The sequence below is a fragment of the Fukomys damarensis genome, unplaced genomic scaffold (assembly GCF_012274545.1).
Source record: "Fukomys damarensis isolate Sample0158 unplaced genomic scaffold, DMR_v1.0_HiC HiC_scaffold_18, whole genome shotgun sequence".
Lineage (NCBI taxonomy): Eukaryota > Metazoa > Chordata > Mammalia > Rodentia > Bathyergidae > Fukomys > Fukomys damarensis.
In genome coordinates, this window is record NW_022900930.1 from 10634313 (window position 1) to 10654519 (window position 20207).

General features: G+C 48.6%; 1 protein-coding gene across 8 annotated transcripts in view; it reads right to left on the minus strand.

The window, feature by feature from the left end:
- The window catches only part of Rbpms (RNA binding protein, mRNA processing factor), a 169977-nt gene that overhangs the window by 8771 nt on the left and 140999 nt on the right, over window positions 1–20207 (minus strand). For 4 of the 8 annotated variants that reach the window (XM_019207267.1, XM_010622015.2, XM_010622017.2 and 1 more), the window contains exons 6-7: window positions 16168–16298; window positions 7929–13678 (exon numbers count right to left, since the gene is read on the minus strand). In XM_019207267.1, coding sequence (XP_019062812.1) covers window positions 13547–13678; window positions 16168–16298 — 263 coding nt within the window. In that variant the 3' untranslated portion in view covers window positions 7929–13546. Of the gene's footprint in view, window positions 1–4045; window positions 4116–7928; window positions 13679–16167; window positions 16299–20207 lie in introns of those variants that run through there. The other 4 variants (XM_010622008.2, XM_033765384.1, XR_004517854.1 and 1 more) reach the window with 2 other exon arrangements.

Here is a 20207-nt window from a genome sequence, read left to right on the forward strand (position 1 = left end):
TGTGTGCTGGGGCTGGGCTCCCCTGGGGGCTCAGTGAGCTGGTGCAGGTGAGACCCTTGCACTGACGCCCAGGGGAGACGACTCCCAAAAGAAAGGCAACTGCAGATGTGCTGAGTCCACAGACCTTGTGAGGTTCCGTGTAACGAGGACTCAATGTCCTGGCCTCTCACATGGCCACCCTCTTTGAACTTCCAGCGGGAACAGCCATCCAGACTGCAAAAGAGGGGAAGCGGGCGGGTCGCAGCTTCTGTGTACACAGCTGTCCTGGGGTCTGGGAGGGAACAATCTATCAGCTGCTCCTCACACAGGTCCAGCCAGCGAAGGCCTGGCAGCAACACTGACAACCAAAAGGCCTGCCCCAGAGAAGGGCTGCCACCCACCCACGAGTCCCCACGGGGTGGGGACCCCTGCAGGCCTCCATACATTGAGCCAGCTGCACTTCAAGCCTTGCTACTTTCACAGCACAGATGAGAAAAGTTCATTTAGTCTCCAAACTTAGGCATGGCCTGTTCTGGAAAAGCAGCCCCTTCATGTGGAGAGTGTTGGGCCTCTGTTCAAGTGCTTCATGCTCAGGCTGACCCTGCTCCTTTGGCCGCTGGACAGAACAGAAGCGTGTGTCCCACCTGCACTGCTTAGTCTCTCTCTTATGGGCTTCCCATTGTCCACACTCGGCACCACGCAAACCACTGTATCTGTTATTTTCTCACCTACCTCTTCATCACACTATAACCATTCTGGGCACTTAGGATGTTCTGACTTCAAGCGTGACATGGAGAACTTGATTAATTGAAGGGGAATGGAATTTCAAGTCAGTCACAAGAACTGCCCCGGCTTCTGGGCCACATTGAGTATGAGAGCACAACCTCTGAGAGAGTGTAGGGGTGAGGGCGGGAGCTACAGCAGCTCTCTGGGTCGACATGAAGAACCCCTGCCTTTCCTTCCTTGTAAGCTTCTCCACCTGCAGTCCCTGGGGCAGGACAATTCTGTGCTCAAGGTGTCTGTGCTCGCAGCCAAAGACAAGCAAGGCTGTTCCTTCCAAAACAAATTCTAAGGAATAAATGGCCTCAAATTTCAGATGTGTCATCTCTGGCCATTTTCTTCTCTAATTTGGTGAGGCTGTAAATGACAGGTGCTTATAATTTCTATGCTGTGGTCTTGTTCTCATGCGCTCTTACGAATACCTTCCCACACCCACAATAACTCCTTCCCTTTTAAAAAAAGTATTTTAACTGTATTTGGATATCTAATGGGGAAAGCTGCACGACTCACAGCCATAGGGAGTGACAAAAAAGGTGCTTATGCTCTCCATTCTTGTTAGATGTGGGAAATTGGAAACTCCCAGTCCTGTCTGGGCCGCCACCAAAGCCCTAGCGAGTACAGCACTGTCAGGTGAGCCAAGCAGACTTCACAATGGAACCCCCACCCCCGCGGGCCCCTCTCCTGAGGGTCTGACATCTTCCTCAGGCCGCGAACAACAGGGCACATGAGCTTTCTACCTCCCTCCCAGTAGGAGGACCTTGGGGCAGCCTGAGCAGTCACTTTTCTGTCTCCCATGCAATGAGTTCCCAATTCTCTTCCATTAGAACTACAGCCCCTTAGTGTACAGGCCTGCGTTTTCCACATTTATGTCTAACACACAGCAGGCACAACCCATGTTTGTTTAAACGATAAAGAACAACTTTAATTTCCATTTCTAGTCCACTCACTAACTTCTCTTTAGCATTAAGCCAAGGCAGATAAATTAAAGGCCCCACAGGGCCTCTGAGAGGGAGGCCCTGGACGCTCAGGGCCTGAAGGATGGCATCTGAGCTTCCGTCTCATCAGAGAGGACGGCCAGCCTCGATCCGGGACGCTGTGTCCAGTACCAGACCTCACTCCCGCTTCCACCTTCTGTGCTGGTACTGTCTCTCCACGCAGGGCAAACTGAGCCCGGGAAGAAGGCCCATTTAGGGAAACGGAGGCAGCCGCCGGGCCAGGCGTGCCATAGGAGCGCCCCCTTTCACACAGCCTTTTTGACAGACTCAGCTTGGCCTAAAATGTGTATGTTAGCTCATCAGCACCACTACTTCCCATTCTAATTTACATTTCCCTAGTGTCACAAAGACCGGATTACTAGCTGTCTCGGAGAGGACTTGATCTAAGAGGAGGAGAAGGTACACCAAGCGGGCCCACCTTGGGATGCAGAGGCGTGAGCGCCACTGTCCATGTCCATGCCCCTCTTCGTTACCGGGAAGGAATCTGGCCCACGGCTCACAACAAATGACTCCTCCCCAGGAGACGTTACATATTTTGATCCAGATCTTACAGCGTTTTTATAAACTGCAAGTCTACAGAGGAGCAACTGCTAATTCTGCTTTCATAACTGTTACTATCTCTAGATCTCTGGCCGATGGGTGCCCTGATAGGTCTGTGGAGAATAATAATTTGGAAAAAAACCAGACAAGCTGATGTAAATGAAGCCCAGGACCTTTCGGACTGGAAGCCAGGCTACTGCTTTATGATGGCTGCCTTCCTTTTGGCCAATGTAAATGTTTACAGACTCACAGCCCTTCCTTAGGCCCCATGCTACCATCCTTTGCCAACTTCTCCCTCATCCGAGACTGCCACATTGTCCCTAAAGTACCTGCCACTACCGAAAGAAGCCACTTAGCTCTCCCCCGTGCCTCTGGTTTTACCTGCTTTGTTTCTGCTGGTCAAGGCCCCTTCCTGTGAGAACAAAGGCACCCCGAACGCAGGGCTGGAGCCAATCTGGAGATGGTGACCTCAACAACCAATTCAGACTTCAGGTCTCAGAGGCAACTTGCCTGTGGAAAATAAACCCCGGGATTCTAAAACCTAGACGACTTACCAATTTAGTGAGATTCTGTCTTAAAAATTAAAAGGGCTGGAGATTTAGCTTAATGCAAAGACCCTGGCTTCACACCTCAGTATTGAAAAAGCAAAAACAAAAAAACGAAATCCTATTCAGTGTCCTTTCTTCTTGCCAAGACAGCCCTGGACTACACAAGCCCAGCTCTAACACCCACCACTCCCACCATCTTTCCCATAAGCACTCTCAAATATGGCTTCATGTACTCCTCCAAGAGTCCCAAAGGCCTCATGTGATCTAACCAGGGACTCAGCATCAGTAACGATTAAAGAAATAAGTATTAGTTTCATTCAGAACCATTACGCTCTCCAAGAAAAGGCCCCTGCCTGTTGTTAGTAGTCGGTACATGAATACGACTGTCTACCATACTTATGTTTTTATCTCACAGGATGGATGCGGCTCTGGTCCTTTCCTCTAAGCATTTCTCTTCCTATGCTGTGAAGGGTGATGTAAACCAAGAGGGGGCTGATTATGGGACCGCAGCTCTAAGGCAACTTCACTTTATGCAGACCCCCATCACACACCCATCACAATTCAGAACAGTGGCACCAGGCAACATACTGAACTACAGGAGCTGTTTGGATTTTTGCACTTATTCTACACGTACAGGAAAAAATCATTTAATAGTTGTTTAAAGCAAACTTAGGCCTACAATGACACAAGTGCCAATTTTAGAATATTGTTCCCTCAAGATAAAAAAATCTTTAGGCTGCCAGGGATTTTTTTAGCTCAGTGGTTCCACAGCCTGCCTTGCAGAGGCAAGGTCCAGAGTTCAATCCCTGGTAGCAAAACAAAACAAAAAGAACAAGGCAAACCTGGCAACAGCACAATAATTTCCATACCAAAACTAGGTGATTTAGTGCCAACCTGCACCTGCAACTTGAAGGAGGTTTCTGCTTAATGCTGGGAGCACAGAACCACAATTACGTAATGGCATTTTATGACACTTTCCTACAGAAACTCACACTGACCACTCATCTATGGAGCAGGTCATACAGAATATAATTTCTAAGTTGGACTCAGCATGGCACCCATACTTCTCCCCCACCCCAGGCAGAAACTTTCTCCTAGAAAAGATGCGTGGCCACCTGAGAGTTGTTCTTGGTGTGATGTGCCCACTGGGTGCGGGGTGTGTGCTAGGTGCTTTGCATGCTCCGCAGGGAACCTGGTACTTACACAGCATTCAGCAGAACTGACGGGACTTCCAGCCCTGAGAAGTAGCCTCGGAGGGAGGGAGCCAGCGCATCTGAAAAGACACATGGGAGATGCTGTGAGCTACCGCATGCTGTCCTGTACGGAGCTCCGCACTGCTCTGATGGTCCCCATCACACTGGCCTGTGTGTGGCGAAGTGTGAGAGGTCTTTCACACACCCGTGGATGCACCGAGCTTTCAGGGAAACATCCACCTCCCGAGGGGCCTGAGGTTCTGCCAGCTCTGTGGCACCGTTGTCCTTTGAAGTTAACAGCCATCGTGAGGCAGTCTGGCCCAGTGAATCCATTTTCCACACTCACTTGGAAATGCCCAGGTGGGGAAAGGGCTGCCTCATAGCTTTCTAGGCAAGAAGTGGAAACTATTTCTCTGCTTTGATAAGCAAGCAGCAGTTTATGATCCCTTCAATCACAATGGCTTGGTCAAACCTTCTTTGAAAATCGGGTCCTATTTAGAAAAGAGGGCTCTGGTTTCTTGGCAATGAGAGATAACCTGCTAACCAATTCTCCCTACTCATTCTGCTGGGGAGGGAGGCCTGCAGCAATGGGCAAAAAGCCTTTCCAGGGAAGACAGAAGCTCCACCATCTTGGAATTCTAAACAGTAAGGCCAACCCCAACACAAAGGGACTGAATGATACTCTGTCCACTTGGCAGAATGTTGTGTCCTATACCAAAGAAAATGCGAAAAACAAACAAAAGGGCAAGCATACTTTGTTTTTAACAAAGAAATGTCAGTTTTTCCCAAAAGCCCTTAGATACAAGCAAGAGGTGGCTGTTTAAAACTGCTCTCCCTTTTACACCGAGGGACCACCTCTGTAGGACACCACAAAGCACTGCTGGGATAAGGGAGAGATTTCAGTGGAGACACCCGCAGGGCCATAGGGGAGGTGGTACTACCCCATGAGACAGGTAAAAGCCTTATTCAGACTTCAAAGCATCATGATGAAGCAGGAGTCATACTTGCTAAAATGGGGTAAAATGATGTTTAAGGCCCATGAGGGAACTCTGAAGAACCCAGGGACTGAGGAACTGAGGAAAACCTATTGTCCATCTTCTGAGGGAAAATCAGTTAAGATTTGGGCATTTTGAATCACGGTCAGAGAACTGTGGCATCAGGCTTGGGACAAAACTTAACCTAACTCGGGCCAGGGATTTAGCTCAGTGGTTCCACCTCCTACTTTACAAGTACAAGGTCCTGAGTTCGATCTCCGGTACAAAAAAAAAAAAGAAAAAAAGCTGAGCTGACCAGAAACTGGGCACTGTAGAGAAGCCATAGTGTCTCTGACCTTGCTTGATCCCCATGCAGAAGTATTTGGCATTTCCTTCTACCTCACAGGCCTTCTGAGAGGGGCTGCATCCTCCACGGCTTTCAGCGCAGGGAGGGAACCACACTGAGGATTCCACCCCCAGGCCCCTTTGGGGTAGAAGTCGCTGGCCTGACTTGGCTCACGTGATTTGAATGGACCCAGGGTGTATCTTGAGCTTCTCTTCTGACACCATAAATCCACAGCAGGGTCCCTCTGGCTGCCATGGATCAGGTCTCTGAGGATTGTATGAGAAACCAGACAATAGCAGGAGGCCTCAGTCCTGAGACAGCAAAACCATACTACTCAGGAGCCAACAGAGGCTCCTCAGCTCCTCAGAAAGAGCCATCTGTTCTCAGCACTTGTGGCAGTTGAGGGGTTGAAGGATCAGAAACTTCCCAGCAGGTAGATTAAAAACCCATTACTACCTTGAGAATTCAGAAGTAGATGGAGGGCAAAGGAAAAGAGAAAAGGAGGTGGTAAACAAAGGTGAGAGGAGAAAGGCAGCAAAAGAGGCTTGAAGAAGAGACAAGAAAAACTTGTACCTACCCTTGGCTTATGGTTTTGTGCCTCTGAATCCACTTGCTCACTAAGCAAAGAGCAGAGTTGGAGCTGCCTTCGAGACAGGTGGTAAAGGAGGGGTGTGGGCACAGGGCCCTGGGGACGTGCACACTGTAGAGGGGCTGGAGGAGTGTGCACTGGGTCAGTAGGGAGTGCGGGGACGGCAGCTGTGCTGCCTGGTGTGGGGCAGGGGCACCAAGCCCTGGGAGGGGGCCGCTGGGAGAGCTGCAGAGTGGGTGACTGCGAGGTGGAAGCCCTCACCGCCCACTCACAGCCCGGGCATTCCTCATTTGCACACATGCCTGTCCTCCAGGGACTCCAGGGTGACAAGGTGACTGATCGGCCGGTGGGCAGTGGGGTCCAGGTTAAACTGTGCTCAGCTGAGCTCAGGTGGAGGATGCCAGTGAGGAAGCGGGCCAGTGATTCTCAAAGTGGACTGACACAGTGGTGGGCAGGACAAGACAGGCCCCCAAACTCATCTCATGGCCCTCAGGGTATGGACCAGAGGGCAGGATCTCCTGGAAGACTCCAGAGATGCCCCTGGTGGCCTACTCTTCGGGTACAGAGGCCCAGCCAAGCGCACCTTCCAGCAGAGGGCAGTACCGACCAGGCTGAGAGGGCTGCGCCTCCTGTCTGCACAGGGAAGACAGCAGCAGTTCCTGGGCAGAGCTGCAGTGGGCCGTTGGCGGGTTCCACAAGCTGTTCTGTGCTCAGGTGCTGGTCGGTGGGGGTAAGGATCGCCTCCTGTCTGCACAGGGAAGACAGCAGCAGTTCCTGGGCAGAGCTGCAGTGGGCCGTTGGCCTGGTTCCACAAGCTGTTCTGTGCTCAGGTGCTGGTCGGTGGATGGCGGTGGGGGTAAGGGGCGGATTCACCCTTACTCTCGCTCAGGCTTTTTGTCCTGCTTGTGGTCCGGGGCCCCAGTTAACTCTCGATTCCTGGGGGGCTGTTTTAGATGCAGCAAACCTGCAGCTTGCCACAGTCTCCTGGAGTAATGCTTCTCTCCATGAACAGTTCAGCAGGGCTTAAATCCACTCCTTCCAACCATGGAACAGTAGGAGCTGGCCTCCCGGGACAGCATCCTGACCCTGTTCCACCTCGGCTGCAGAACAATACACACAGACCTGCACAGTTCTAGGGGTTCTAAAGTCCCCATCAAAACCTCTAATGTAATATACCTAACCAACAGATTCTGAGTCCGCACCAGAGACCGTGCGAAGTACTTCACATGGACTAGGAACCAGGTGAGCACCGTGGAAGGCCTGGGGATTTTCTCCACTGCACCAGTGTCACAGGGAAACCTCCACCCAAGGGCCCTCTTAATTCAGGTAAGCTCTTTGAGGAGGTGGTGCCCTACAGCAGTGACCCTGTCAAGTTCCAACACCTCAGAGTGGCGGTAATTTGGACAGGATTAAAAGACACTCAGAAAAGAAATACCCAGAAATAAATGACTGGAATAAAAAATAAAACAATACCAGGGAAAGAAGTCACAAAAATACCTTCCGTCCACCTCCATTTACAGATGAGGACGCCAAAGCCCAGAGGACTCAAACACTCCAAACAATGACGCCACGGACAGGAAAACTCTACTGTCTCTGACGCACTGTGCCTTCCACAGAGGGGTGTGAACAGCACAGGGCAAGGCACAAGAGTGGATCTAGGCCCTGGACCCAGCCGGTATCACACCTGCCTTTAGAAACACACAAGAGAACTGCTTACCAGGTGCTGGGCAGTTAATGGTCACTACTGTTAGTAAACACCCTTGGGTCTGACCAGTTTCTTTTCCACTGAGTTAAGGGTTAAGTCCATACCAGTGGTTCTCCAAGAGTAGCCCCTGGGCCATCAGCATCACCTGGAATTTGTCATGAATGGAGAAAACGCTAATGGTGGGGCCCTGTAACTTGCTATTTTTCATGTGATACCAAGGACTGAACACAGGGCCTTTGCACTGAGCTGCATCCCTAACCCTTTAAAAAATTTTGTTTTTGAAAAAGTTTTGCAAAATTGCTCAGGCTAGGCTAAAATCTGTGGCCCTCCTGCCTCAGTGTCCCAACGTGCCGGGATACAGGTGAGGGCCCCCACACCTGGCTATGACATACTTTCAACAGCCCTCAAGGTGAATTCAACACACACATTTGTCTGCTCTTCAGTGGGTTCTACAAGTGCGGCTGGAAGACCCATCGGAAGCTTGCCTGGAGGCCAACAAATGACAGAGCATGGCTGCCACAGGTTCTTCTTATACGTGGCACACAAAAGGTTCTTGAGAAATTCCCAAAAGCAAAAAATACAATGAAATGAAAACAAACAAGACAGAAATACAGAAAGAAAATTAAGATTTGATCGATCCCTTCCTTGCCCAAGTTTTTCTGACCACAGAACCTTCTGATTGTGTGACAGCTATTAATTCCTGTGAGCCTTGAGAAATGTTCATCTGGAAGGCCCCTGCCAGTGATGACTTTTTTAGGATCGAGGTGGCTTAGATGCCATTGTGAGACCCAAGTTCCTACCTCCTAAGGAAACTTCTTTGCACGGAAGACCTGCACACCAGCCAGGGGGCTGGATGTCGGGGGCGGGGGGCAGGTGTCCTCTTATCTTTCCCACTGCTAGCACAGAGCTGCTCATTATGACGTTCAGAGCAAAGCTGTCCCTCTTTGAAAAAAAATAAAAACAGTACCTCAAGCAAGTACTGTATGTGAGTGACTCCAACAAACTGATTGGCTTTTAAGTCCCGGACAGTCTTAGGCAGGTTTTTATTACTGTCCCCCAATGGAGCCCTCTATTCCTCTGAGGGGGCTTCCCCGGCCCTGAGCCCCTGGCAGCAAGCCACTCACACACTGCTTTAATGAAAAGCAATTTTGCCTCTCTCACTGCAGACCTTGGGATCTCCTCCTGGGCAGGATCATCAAGGAAACCCCATGAGGACCTTCAGCAGGTTGTTGGGCTGCGAGGCTGAAGAGGGGATGCAGGCTGAAGCCCATTCTGCCCCAAAACACTCCACACTCGCCCAAGAGACTGGAGTTATGAATTGCAATATAAAGGCTATTCTCCTTGTAGTACCTACTGTTTTCAAACAGCAGACCTCCTTGTGTCTAATAAAGCACTGCCACAGACTGAGAAAAGACTTTTCAACATGTCTGCTCTGCATAAATGGGGCTCACTGAAGGTCCCTTCTGAAGTGACCCCCTGCTGCTCTGCCACACCAAGCTAGCTGCCAACACTCTTTCAGCATCCACACAGAGCACGTACTGCAGTCAACCCTCCCACTTGTCAGGCACTTGCTACTCCCAGCCTAGGGCAATTAAACACCTTGCTACCACCTTGGCAAGAAGTTAACAGGCCTGCCGTCTCATCAGCCCAGCTGGAAAGGTGGTGCGCATGAAAGCCATGACTGGAGAAGGCCAGGCTCCATCCACTGAGGTCTGGGTGGGACAGCGAGGCTCTAGGACAGTGGACACTGCCCGCTAAGACCAGTCAAGGCTGGCTTGAATTCACCACAGGCCTTCAGGGACAGTTTCTTCTCCTGGGCTTTTAAACTTGTTTTCCTGTCTGTCCTAAGCACAAGTCAGGCTCCTGGTTCCAAACAAGCATGTGAAACGTGCTAAGACATCTCCAAGTTCATTCAAGACGCCACTTGAGCTGAGGGCACCCAAGCGTGTAACACCCTGTGTCAGACTAAGTCCACAGCGGTTGCTTGTCATCCATATTTAATTCTGTCAGCCTATTAATTTTTAACTATGTTTGCTATCAAGGGCCATTAGAGGTCCCCAGGAGGGGCGCTCAGTGAAGCGCGCAGAGCTTTGTGGCGGAACGCATGACGCTTGAAGTTGGGGTGTCCCGCTTTCCATCCTGTCACTGGGTGCTGGCCCTCCCCACTGGCAGAACAAACCCTGAATAAAACATGATCCCATTTGGAGTTGATTTTCCTTCTCGCCCTGTCACAACTGGTTTCCTTCAAGGAAAAGGTCACTTTCTCCTTCTATGAAGATTATGTTGTATAATTCCAAAGTTTCTTTGTAGTCTTGGGTTTCTTTCCAAAGCAGTTAGGCCTTGTACACTTCTGGGCACTAACAGGTACCTGTGTGGAGAGGGGTCAAAATGTCTGGTGGACTCCAGCTGACCCCCAACAGGGCCTCCTCAGTCCACACTGCAGGCCACTTAACATCAGTGCCCTGCTCCAGCTACTTCTCTTCTGGACCCAAGAACAAAGCCCAGGCCCTAAGATCCCCGGACTGGAGGCATAGTGTTGATGTGCTTCTCACACTCACAGGGAAGGCTCCGGGACCTCCGACCTGCACCAGATTAGATCAAGTGCTTACAAAGGGCAGGTACTGGAAGAAATATTTTAATAATTCCTACTCTAGCCGATGCACTTAACTCTTTACTTCAAAGTAACTACAAGAGGTAAGGGTTTTTCTTCTCAGATAAGGAAATAGGCACGATGATTGAAAAAAAAACTTGCCTAAAATCTCTAATTATGCTGTGTCTAATAACTCATTACAATTTGGTTTTGTCAACTGTGCAGTGGGGCCACACATTTGTTAGCAAGTGTAGGAGGCTGAGCTCACCAGCACAATTTGCAGGAGTGACTTGATGAGACTTGGACTTGGACTCTGACAAGTACGGTCAGGGACAGTCTGCACAGGACCCAGGGAGCCTGCCTTTACAGAGGACAGTGTGGGACATGCTTAAGAACCCTGAACGCGCAGTGCACCAGCTAAGGTGCACCTGGCTGCAGGCCCACTCTGGGCTGTTCTCCCAGTCCTGACTTCTGGGGTAATCCGCCGCTTGGGAACTTTGGCCAGGGCCGCACAAGCATACACATAGGGACTGTCTAGTTTTAGAAAGCTGCCAGTAGGGGACTGTCTGGATTCAGTACAGCTGCTCTGGCTAAAGGAACAAGTATTTCTAGCATGGCTGGAATTGGTAAAAGCTTGGAGTGCTCCTAAAGGGCTACTGGCAACAAACAGGGAGAATGTTTCTCGCTGTCTTATGAAAAAGTTCCTTAGCTTGCCAAATGCCAGCACAGATTTGGGGAAGGGATGGACAGGGTCACCAGGGAGATCATTTACTTGGCCAGGAGTGGGTTATATCTCCCAAGGCCCAAGCCAGCCAAGGAAGCTGGGCAAATCCTAGTACACTAGGACTGTGAAAAAAAACCAGGGAGAGTGTGTGTGTGTGTGTATAGTCTTTCTCCTCCAGTTTCTGATAGGAAAGAGATAAGGCAACAGCTGGAAAGTTCTGGGACAGTGGCTCCATGTAAAGCAATGAGAAACAATGTCCTGCTCTGGGACTTCAGCTGTTTCCCACTCTTGATGTGCTGCCCATCACAGGAACATTTTTGGTAGGTGGACACGTCCTGCCCTGTGTTCCCAGCCTGGCCTGTCTTCTGTGGACTAAAGACACTGGCGTACTCCTGGAATGGCCCAAGTGATAGCACAGGTCTGCCCACAGAAGGAAAAGGAGACTCATAGTAACTAGGGGAGGCATAGACTGTTCGCAGGGGCTAATGCTGCCCATCTGGCCTACCTGCCTGTCTCCTGTGAACACCAAGCTAGATGCTCTTAGAAAACCCAACAAGGCAGGGCTAACATTTCAGGAAACAGCACTCAGGATGGTTTCTCCCCAGTCTGGACTCGCAGACTGGATTAATAGTTTCCTTTATGTCTGCAAGCAACTGCAAGCCTTGGGCTGCTCAGCACCACAAGCAACTTGCACAGTCCTTCAAAGCCTGGGTCTTTGGGACAGGCCCAAGAAGCAGCTCTGAGGAAGACAATGGATGTTGATGGCCAGGGTTAGGAGCTGATGCCATCTGGGATTCACAGAAGCAAAAGCCCACGCTCCCCCAGTCCTTTCCTTATTTTTGGCATCCAGGATGCACCTGGGGGTACAGCACCTTCCTGGGTATTAGAGACTGTTTTGTTCACACGTCACTCACTCATAGATACAGCCACCAATGCAGCAATCGCTATGGCCTGAAAAATAGGAGTTAGAGGCTGAAAAGTAAGACTCTTTGCCACAGGTGCCTGGGTAGGATGGCAGCTGCCCTGGGATGAAGATGATTTCCAAGGGGCTCTGTGAATTTCTAAATCTATATACTGTGTTACACTCTGCGCCACCACTCCTCATATCACACTGCAGGTTCCTCTGTTTTTCTTGGTATCCTCCATAAGGCAGTAGTGAGGGACAGAGATGCTTACTGATACTTTTAAAACAAAAAAATGTCCCAAAATGCAGTTCCCAGAAGTGAGCCCCCGCTGCCGAGTAAATGCTTAGCCGATGGGAACAGCCCTAGAGCACCGACCTAGGCCCATCTATCTCTGCAATCTCCCCAACCTCCTTGCCTATGTCTCTTTTCCCATGGCCCACTTCTGTATTTATTTTGGGTTTAACCTTTAAAAATTTTCCACTGTGTCACAAGGCACCTCCCGAGGGGCATGCCCCCAAGAAGTCAGCTCTTTGAAGTGTTCTGTTTCTGTAGCGTAAGTGATGTGTTCAATCCTGAGCTGTGCAGCAGGCTGCACACATCCTGAAAGGACTGGGGTGATGTGAGATGAATGAATCTCCCAAGAGGCAACAGGCAACCGGGTCTCTCAGCCCCGCATCTCTGCAAATGTTTCTGGTCCAACTCTGACAGGCTCCAGTGGAAGACAGGTGCTGTTGCATTTCTAGAACGTGGAGGGCAGTGTGCCTTACTGACAATTTCTCTCTGCCCCAAGACACCAAGCCTAAAAGCAAAAGATGAACCTGGACTTTAAAGGCAGACATGTGTGAGCAGAAGGCAACATGAAGAGCTGGATATTGTCTTCCGTGCATAACTTTCCAGATGGTGGTGGGTGAAACTTCTACTCAGAGTGACTTACACAATATATTTAATAAATTTCGAATAGCAATGACCCTGAAAGAAGGCTAGATGTTCACTTCTAACAGTGGTAATGATCTTAAACATCAGATGTTTCTCGCACAGGATTGCTCTTTCCTCCTTAAAAACATAAGGCCACACACAGTCCTCTTGGGCAGTGAGTTCTTACACAGTGGGATTTGAATGCAAACAGCATCGTAAGATTACAACCAGGACATCTAAGGGGGAACCAGATCGTGACTGTAACTGGAGCACAACTAGAAATGTGACCCAACTTCTTTTTAAGGACAAGTTCCATCTCTTGGGTCCTCCTTCCTCTGGATCCCAGCAGGCAAGCTGGCAAATACATCCACTTGTTGCGAACAGGTATCCACTAGCTAGTCATGTCATGCCTGGTGAAGCAAGCTCTCCCGTAGGAGATGTGGAGGCTGGGATGAGAATCTTGCAGTACGCAGGTTGTGGTATTTGGGAGCCCAAGAAGATGCAGGCAGCAGTGATGAGGCGCAGTCTTCCTAGGTGCTCTTTCTGAGTCCTCCTCCTGTGTAACACACTTAGTTGTCAAGGGCCCAATTCTCCCAGAACCTCAGAGATGAAAACCTTTGATCCAAAACTGAATCACCATGAAAACAAAACGCTGCAGTCTACTTGAGATCTTTTTTTTTTTCTGAGTAAAATTTTTATTGAATCTCTCAAATGTTGCCAAGAAATAGTTTTTGCAAAAGGGGGTAAAAGCTAACAAACAAATTCAACATGGGAGCTCCCTCTGCTGGTCTGTAGTAGGTTGATATGTGACAAACACATTCCCAGAGACAAATCTAATTTGCTGGAGAAGTGGACAAAAGACAGGTGTGTTGGGCTTTGCCTCAGGAGAGAAACACTAGAAGAAAAAAAAAATCCATGTCTCAAAACAGAGCATAACATTGCTAAGAAAAGCAAAATTACTTAGAAGACTCTCCAAAAACATTACAAAACTTCCAAGACAAAAACTGATTTATTCACTATGGGGAGAGGCTCCATCTGGGACTCCCCACTCTGTTCTACCTCCAGTTAGTAAGATTCTCTGATGCCCTCAGGTGCAGTTAGGTGCTGATTCCCTTGTCTTTGACTCCAAGTCTCTTCTCACAGGCTTCCCTTTTACTCAGGAGGAAAAAGTTCCAAGGAGTCACTGTACTGAAGCCTCTCCAGGATGCCATTAAAGATTTAAGTCTTTGGTGGGCCAGCACCTCAGGATGGAAAGAAACAGGCCTAGGAGTCAGGTGACTGGTCTGGGTCTGGTCATGGTAGAGCCATTGTGACTTTGGGAATCTCTCTCCCATCTTCGCAGGCCTGTTTCCTCATCTGTAAAATGGGTCATATTGGCTGATCTGCAAAACTTCTACCTGTTCACTCTGAGTCCCAAAATGGAACATTTACATAACCATCATCTGTTCATGATTCTTTGAGATACAGAGTCCAATGCTGACCTGGAATGATTCCAAATAAGAAGTGATCCATGTGGATCTCATCGGCACTGGATGAGAGTTCAGCCAAATCTAGCACTGATGTGGCAAAGGAAAGTATACTCCCAGCTATGAAGGATTCATGATAAAAGAAGAGCTCCCAGGGAAAGGTGCCATGTGGGCAACATATCCCACCGAGTCAAATGGCTGAGTCTACCTAACCTCGAACTACCTCCCCTTCCCTCCTCACCATGCAGGGTGGGTTCTCTAACCAAATCCCCAGAATCACTTGATTTCAGCTGTTATATGAATGAAGCAAGGGCAGATGTTGTGGTCCAAAGAAACTACTCCCAGTCTTTTCCAGCCACTGTCAACTCGGGATTCTGCAAAGTAATAACGAAAGGCCTTGCTGTTGACTTAACAAAGCCAGGAGTGGCCTTAACTCACTGAAAGCCATCTGGTGAAGGAGACCTCATCCACAGATTGGAGTGGGGGTGGGGGGCAGGAAAGAAGGGTTTCTCAATTACTCCTTGTCACCTACTACACACCTACGGACAACTCGGCAGAAGCGAGTCACAGGTTTTCCTTCAGCTGTCTCTCCTGTTATGTGTCAGCTGGAAGGGGCTGGAGCAATGACATGGGCAGAAAGTGGCAAAGCGGCGTGGGGGGAAAAGCACATGGCACAGCCAATCCTCTGCTTTAATTTCTGTGCCAAGTCCTCTTATCACCATCTCCATCTTCCTTCCCCAAATGTACTGCTTTTCTGCTTCCTTCTCCCAACAGAGGGTCGTCACCACTGCAGGCAGAAAGCGTGGGTAGCTCAGCTGAGAAAACGGAACTCAGCAAATGATGCTCCTGACCCAGCAGCAGCTTTCAAGGTCCTTCATAGGGGGCTGCTTCTAGATGTCTTAATACAGCTCTGAACAACAGCAAAAATTCAGAAGGAAAGAGTTTCTGGGAAACTGCAAATTTCATCCAGCACTGTAAACAAACACTGAACAAAAACAAAAACCCCACCTATCCTAGTCCAACAAATTTTCAAAAACCAGGCAGAGTGACACATGATCTAAGAAGAATGGAAATGTATATTCTTTCTACTTATTTTCTATTGATCATCACCCTCTGTGGGCCAAAGAATGAGTGGTTATTTCCAAAGGCAAATCTTAACGGTGTCGGCTACTACTGCTTATACTAAAAGCAAACCTCAGGAACACATTTTCTCCAGGGAGACAGGAAGTGTTAGTATACAGATAGTCATCACTGGGGAGAGGCAAAGGAGTTTTGTTTAGAAACTCAGGCTATTCTTAACTAAGAAAGTAAGTGAGTCAGAAGAGAGGCTCTAACTTGACTTATAATTACATTTTAGACACTATACTGTATCTTTGCTCTGGAGTTTCCTAAACATGGAACAAGGAAGCCTTTATCTTTCCTGAAATACACGTAAGAAGCACAGTTCTTCTCCTGGAACTCCCTCTTTGGTCACTAGATCGCCAAGAAACATGACTGCAGAAGTCTCTCCAGACACAGAAACCTACAGACCAATCTAACTCCAGCTCAAGTGCATGCCCACCTCGCAGCCCATCCACATGACAAGAATTGCACATCTATGCTCCAGTGATGACCTTGAGCTAACTGGGAGCCAGGGGAGGTAACCCCGCCCCAGTCCCTTCTGTGTGAGATGAGGGTGAGATCATTAAGGAAGGCAGAGGTGTCACTGGGGGCAAACATCAGGCAGTGGGTGGTATTGCTGTAGACGGTCCTCATAAGTCCCGGAGGGGTGTCAGCTGGACGAAGAGGGGATCATTCATTTCCTGGAGGTGGCTCTGTTAGCTGGAGCGGTGTTAGTTGTATGGTGTGCTCTGGGGAACCAGGTCTGGAAGGCCTGGTGGTAGAGTGAGTGAAGTTGTGGCCGATGGGTATAAATTACCTGAGCATGCAGTGAAGCGGGATAGGTGAAAGCAGGAGGAGGTAGAGCAGGCGCTAATTCCGCTGGGTACAGAGGGTACGGGGCCCACACTTCAGGGCTACTGGGGTAAAGTGCAGGCACTGTGAGCTCATCTGCAAGAAAAGAATAAAGGAAGAGTTAGTGGTTAGCAAAAACAGTCGGTTTCACATCAGAAAACAAAATACCCAGTAACCCCTGAGCCCCAGTCAATGCTGGATGTCAAATTATGCTCACTCTTGTAACAACCTGCTGGCGTTGGTTCTCCAAACTCTAAGAAAGTGAATAATCAATACAATATAAACAAGGCAACAAGCATCTGCTGCCTGGCTGGCCTGCTGAAGTCTCAGGCCTTGAGTCTTCCTTAGAACTGATGTCTTTCCAAGTATAGCTAGGGAACCAGAGAGCAGTGGGAACTTTCTGCAAAGAAAAGAAAATGTGATCCTCTGAGGAATGGAAGGAAGAGAAAAAGCCACCAGGAGATATCCCACGAGAACCCTCTGCAGAGTGTCTGGGACAACAATGAGTTACTGGCAGAACCCCAACGGACCAGAAGAACCAAAGATTTTGTTTTTAAGTACAGATAGTTGCTACTGACTAACCATGATGAAGCAATTCCCAATAAGCTTTCAGAAGTACAAGAAAAAAAGTACTGGGACCACATGACATTTAAGATGTTAAAACTTCAGATGAGAGAAGAAAAAGGGAGAACAGAATTAAAGTTAAGCTCCATAAAGATGCAAGAACACTTAAAGCTGCTGTTTGATCTGACACTACCTGTTCAAGGGAAAAAAAGTAAGACATCATGCCAATTGCATGGGCTAAATCTGTACAGTTCCAGTTCCGTGCAGGTCAACTACAATTTCCCAGATGGAAGGGCAAGTGCTGGGCTTCCCGATGTATCAGAGAGCAGTCCATTAAAAGCAACAGTGAGCACATGAGTGCGTTTCTCGGCAAAAACAAAAAATGACATCAGTCAATAGTTAGGAATCTGGGCCCTGTGAAGCAGCAACCTCCATCCGTGCTTTTATCACTTGTCACAATCCGAAATCAAGTACACCAAGGATGCTTTCTAGAACTGCTGAGGGAGTCAGGAAAGGTGCCTTGACAAAGCCATTAGTTATTGCCATTCACGACTTTACAGAAGTCTGCCAGGCAAGTAAGTGACCCACAATCCAGGGACAACCGCAACCTTTCCTACCTAGCCATTCCAACACTGATGTCTTCCTTATCCTTCCCATGCCCCAAAACTTTATTTTCAATAAAGGAAGGGAACAAGAAATAGCAAGCTGCTTGGTGGGTGTGATATGTGGGATTGTCCTACAGCAGTGGTTGTGAACCCATGGCACCTTTGGTGCAGGCAGCTGACTGTTACCACCGAAAGCTCTGAAAGGTACACCATCACTGCAATCTACAGAGCAACAGGAAAGTCAGGCCTGTGGATCGGGGCAAGGGGTAGGTGAGGTTTAGCACAGCTAACCTGCATGGCAAAATCTTCCCGGCAGTGGCTGTGGTGGGGGTAACGACAAGAGCTGAACTTCGTGCACTTAAGAGGACAGTCGTACATTTCCAGACCTAATGACATCCCAGCAATATGGCTTAACATACTACGACTGGCCAGTTTCCCTGACTCCCTCCTCAATAGGGCAGTGAAAAGTACTCCTGAGGGCCCGATGATGGGAATACAGACTACTATATACTGGAATTTGGGAGCCCAAACTGTAACAGTGGAGTGTTAGCTGTTAAGTGGGCAGGAAACATTAGCATCAAGTCTCTTTAAAACAATCAGCTTCACACCATAATTCAAGTTCTAAAGTATTTGGGTGTCTAGCTCACAACTCAGGAAACCCCTGAGAGGGGCTGAGAGACAGCTTCACAGACCCCTGTGTTTCCTGCTGTGATGTGACCATATGCTTTCCATTAGAGCAATTCTTGTGGGAGCCCAGCTAGTGGAAACTAACTGCTGCCAGGACCAGGGCCTTGGATTTCAAACAAACAACCACTCTCAGCAATGGCAAGCTATTATTGTTGTTGTTATTGTTATTTTAGCTACTAGGCTATTTTAAGACATTCTGAGACTCTTATAAAAGTCAAGAGAATCTCAGGCTTTGGTACACTAATCTCTAGCCCATGTGTGTCTGGCCCCTCTGTTACAGAAGTTAACCCCAGAGCTGATATATCAACTAATACCCAGTAGTGAAGACCAGCAGAGCAGGAGCGTTCAGCTCGCAGTCTGTTAGCAGTCCTGCCTCACCTTCCTAGCAGGAACTGGCTAACTTGAGGGACCTTCATCTGATAAGAGGGTCCTTCCTTCAGAGAGTCTGAAAAACGAAGAGCATATCCTTTTAGATATTTGGTCCTAAAGAGATAAATATGGAAGATAAGGTGGAATCAAGTTTCACTCTTGGTTTGACTGGTAGAATTTATTATTTCCAGACATTTATCAGCATTTGGACAAAACCTGGCCCAGCAAAATAGTATGTGTTCTGAGACCTCTGAAACTCAAACGTTGCTGAGCAGTAGAGCAAGTACAGCAGAGGCCTGAAGGAGATGAACTTACACTTGACGAGGGGACACACCTGTTTACATTTCCTCACCCCTTTCCCCTTTCGTTCCCTTGTGAAGGAATCTAACAGCAAAGAGCATGCAGCCAGGTGAGGCTTACATCTGCCGGACAGTCCTCACAGAGGTGTGCATTTCAGCGTGAGGCTGAGAACTCTGCTAAAAAATGCCCCCTTCCCCTTTCCCAGAAGAGGACATTAATCAGAAGGAGCCTTTTGCATATGGACACTCTTTCTGGTGTTGGGAAAATGAGAAGCTAAAAAGTAGGAGGATTTTCACAAGCCAAGCCCTTTGGCGAGTGGCTACTCAAATGCAGGGGCAGCTTGGCTTTAATGGGATTCACCTGCCCAGTCACTGCCCAGCACGCTCAAGCTTCCTCACAGGGGAGAAACTGCAGCCCAAGGCCCAGAGGATACACTGGTGTTCAACAAGGGGTCTGTTCCTCTGCACAAAAGAGGCTCCTGACCACCCAGGGTGAGCCAAGCACAGCTAACAGAGGGAGCAGATCAAGAGGCCAGGGCCTTTTTGTCTAAGCTAATCCTACCCTCAGAGAAGTAGGGTAAATCCTCCCTTGGCCAGATCTCCCTATAGCCTTTTTCCTTTTGCACTTTTGGAGGATAATGCTGCTGAGGACTCTCAATATACATCTGAATAGGGCTTTTTCTTACCAAGAGATATGCAACCAGAAGAGCTAAGATTGGCTTTAGACAAACAAGGACTGGAACTTCCAATTGTATCCCAATGGGGGGGGGGTTGTACCTCCAGAAACCTGAAGATTATCTAATCTGCCTTTTACTTTGATATTAAAGAGTAAAGCAGAAAGAAGCAGCTTCCAGTCCAAGGCCTGAAACAAGGAAAGTCCTTAATTGTCTTAAGGTTCAGAAACTTCAAATCAGTATTTTACCTCCCAGATATTTCTACTTGGAAATATTCCACACCAACCTCATGTTCAACAAAGCCCAAACTCAATAACACCCTCAGGAGCCTGCCTCCTTCCTTTCAAAGCTCAGTGAAAGACACCACCTTCTCCCAGGTGCCTTAGTCAGAGGCCCTGTGTGACCTCAAGTCTCCCTTCATTCAGTTTTTTACCAGCGTCCAGCTGAAATGACATTATCATCCACTTTGATTTTAATCATCAGTATTTAATTACTGAAAAGGCCTACTCAAGTCCTTATGGCCATCACCTTGAAGAACTCACAACTTGAAAAAATGTACAATTTATCCCAGCACCACAAAAATCAACCAACCAACCAACCAGCCAGCCAGCCCTCTTTTCAGTCATGTCAGTCTCCTTCTTAAAACTATTCTGTGAGGTACCCTTAATAATCTCAGAGCAGTGAGTGTCTGGACCTCCCATGAATCTCGGCCTACAGGACCCCATGCAGCCTAGCCTTGCTATACTCAAGTCCCTAGGGCCACCTGGCTTTCTCCAGGGTCTAGAATTAATCATTTCCACTGCATGA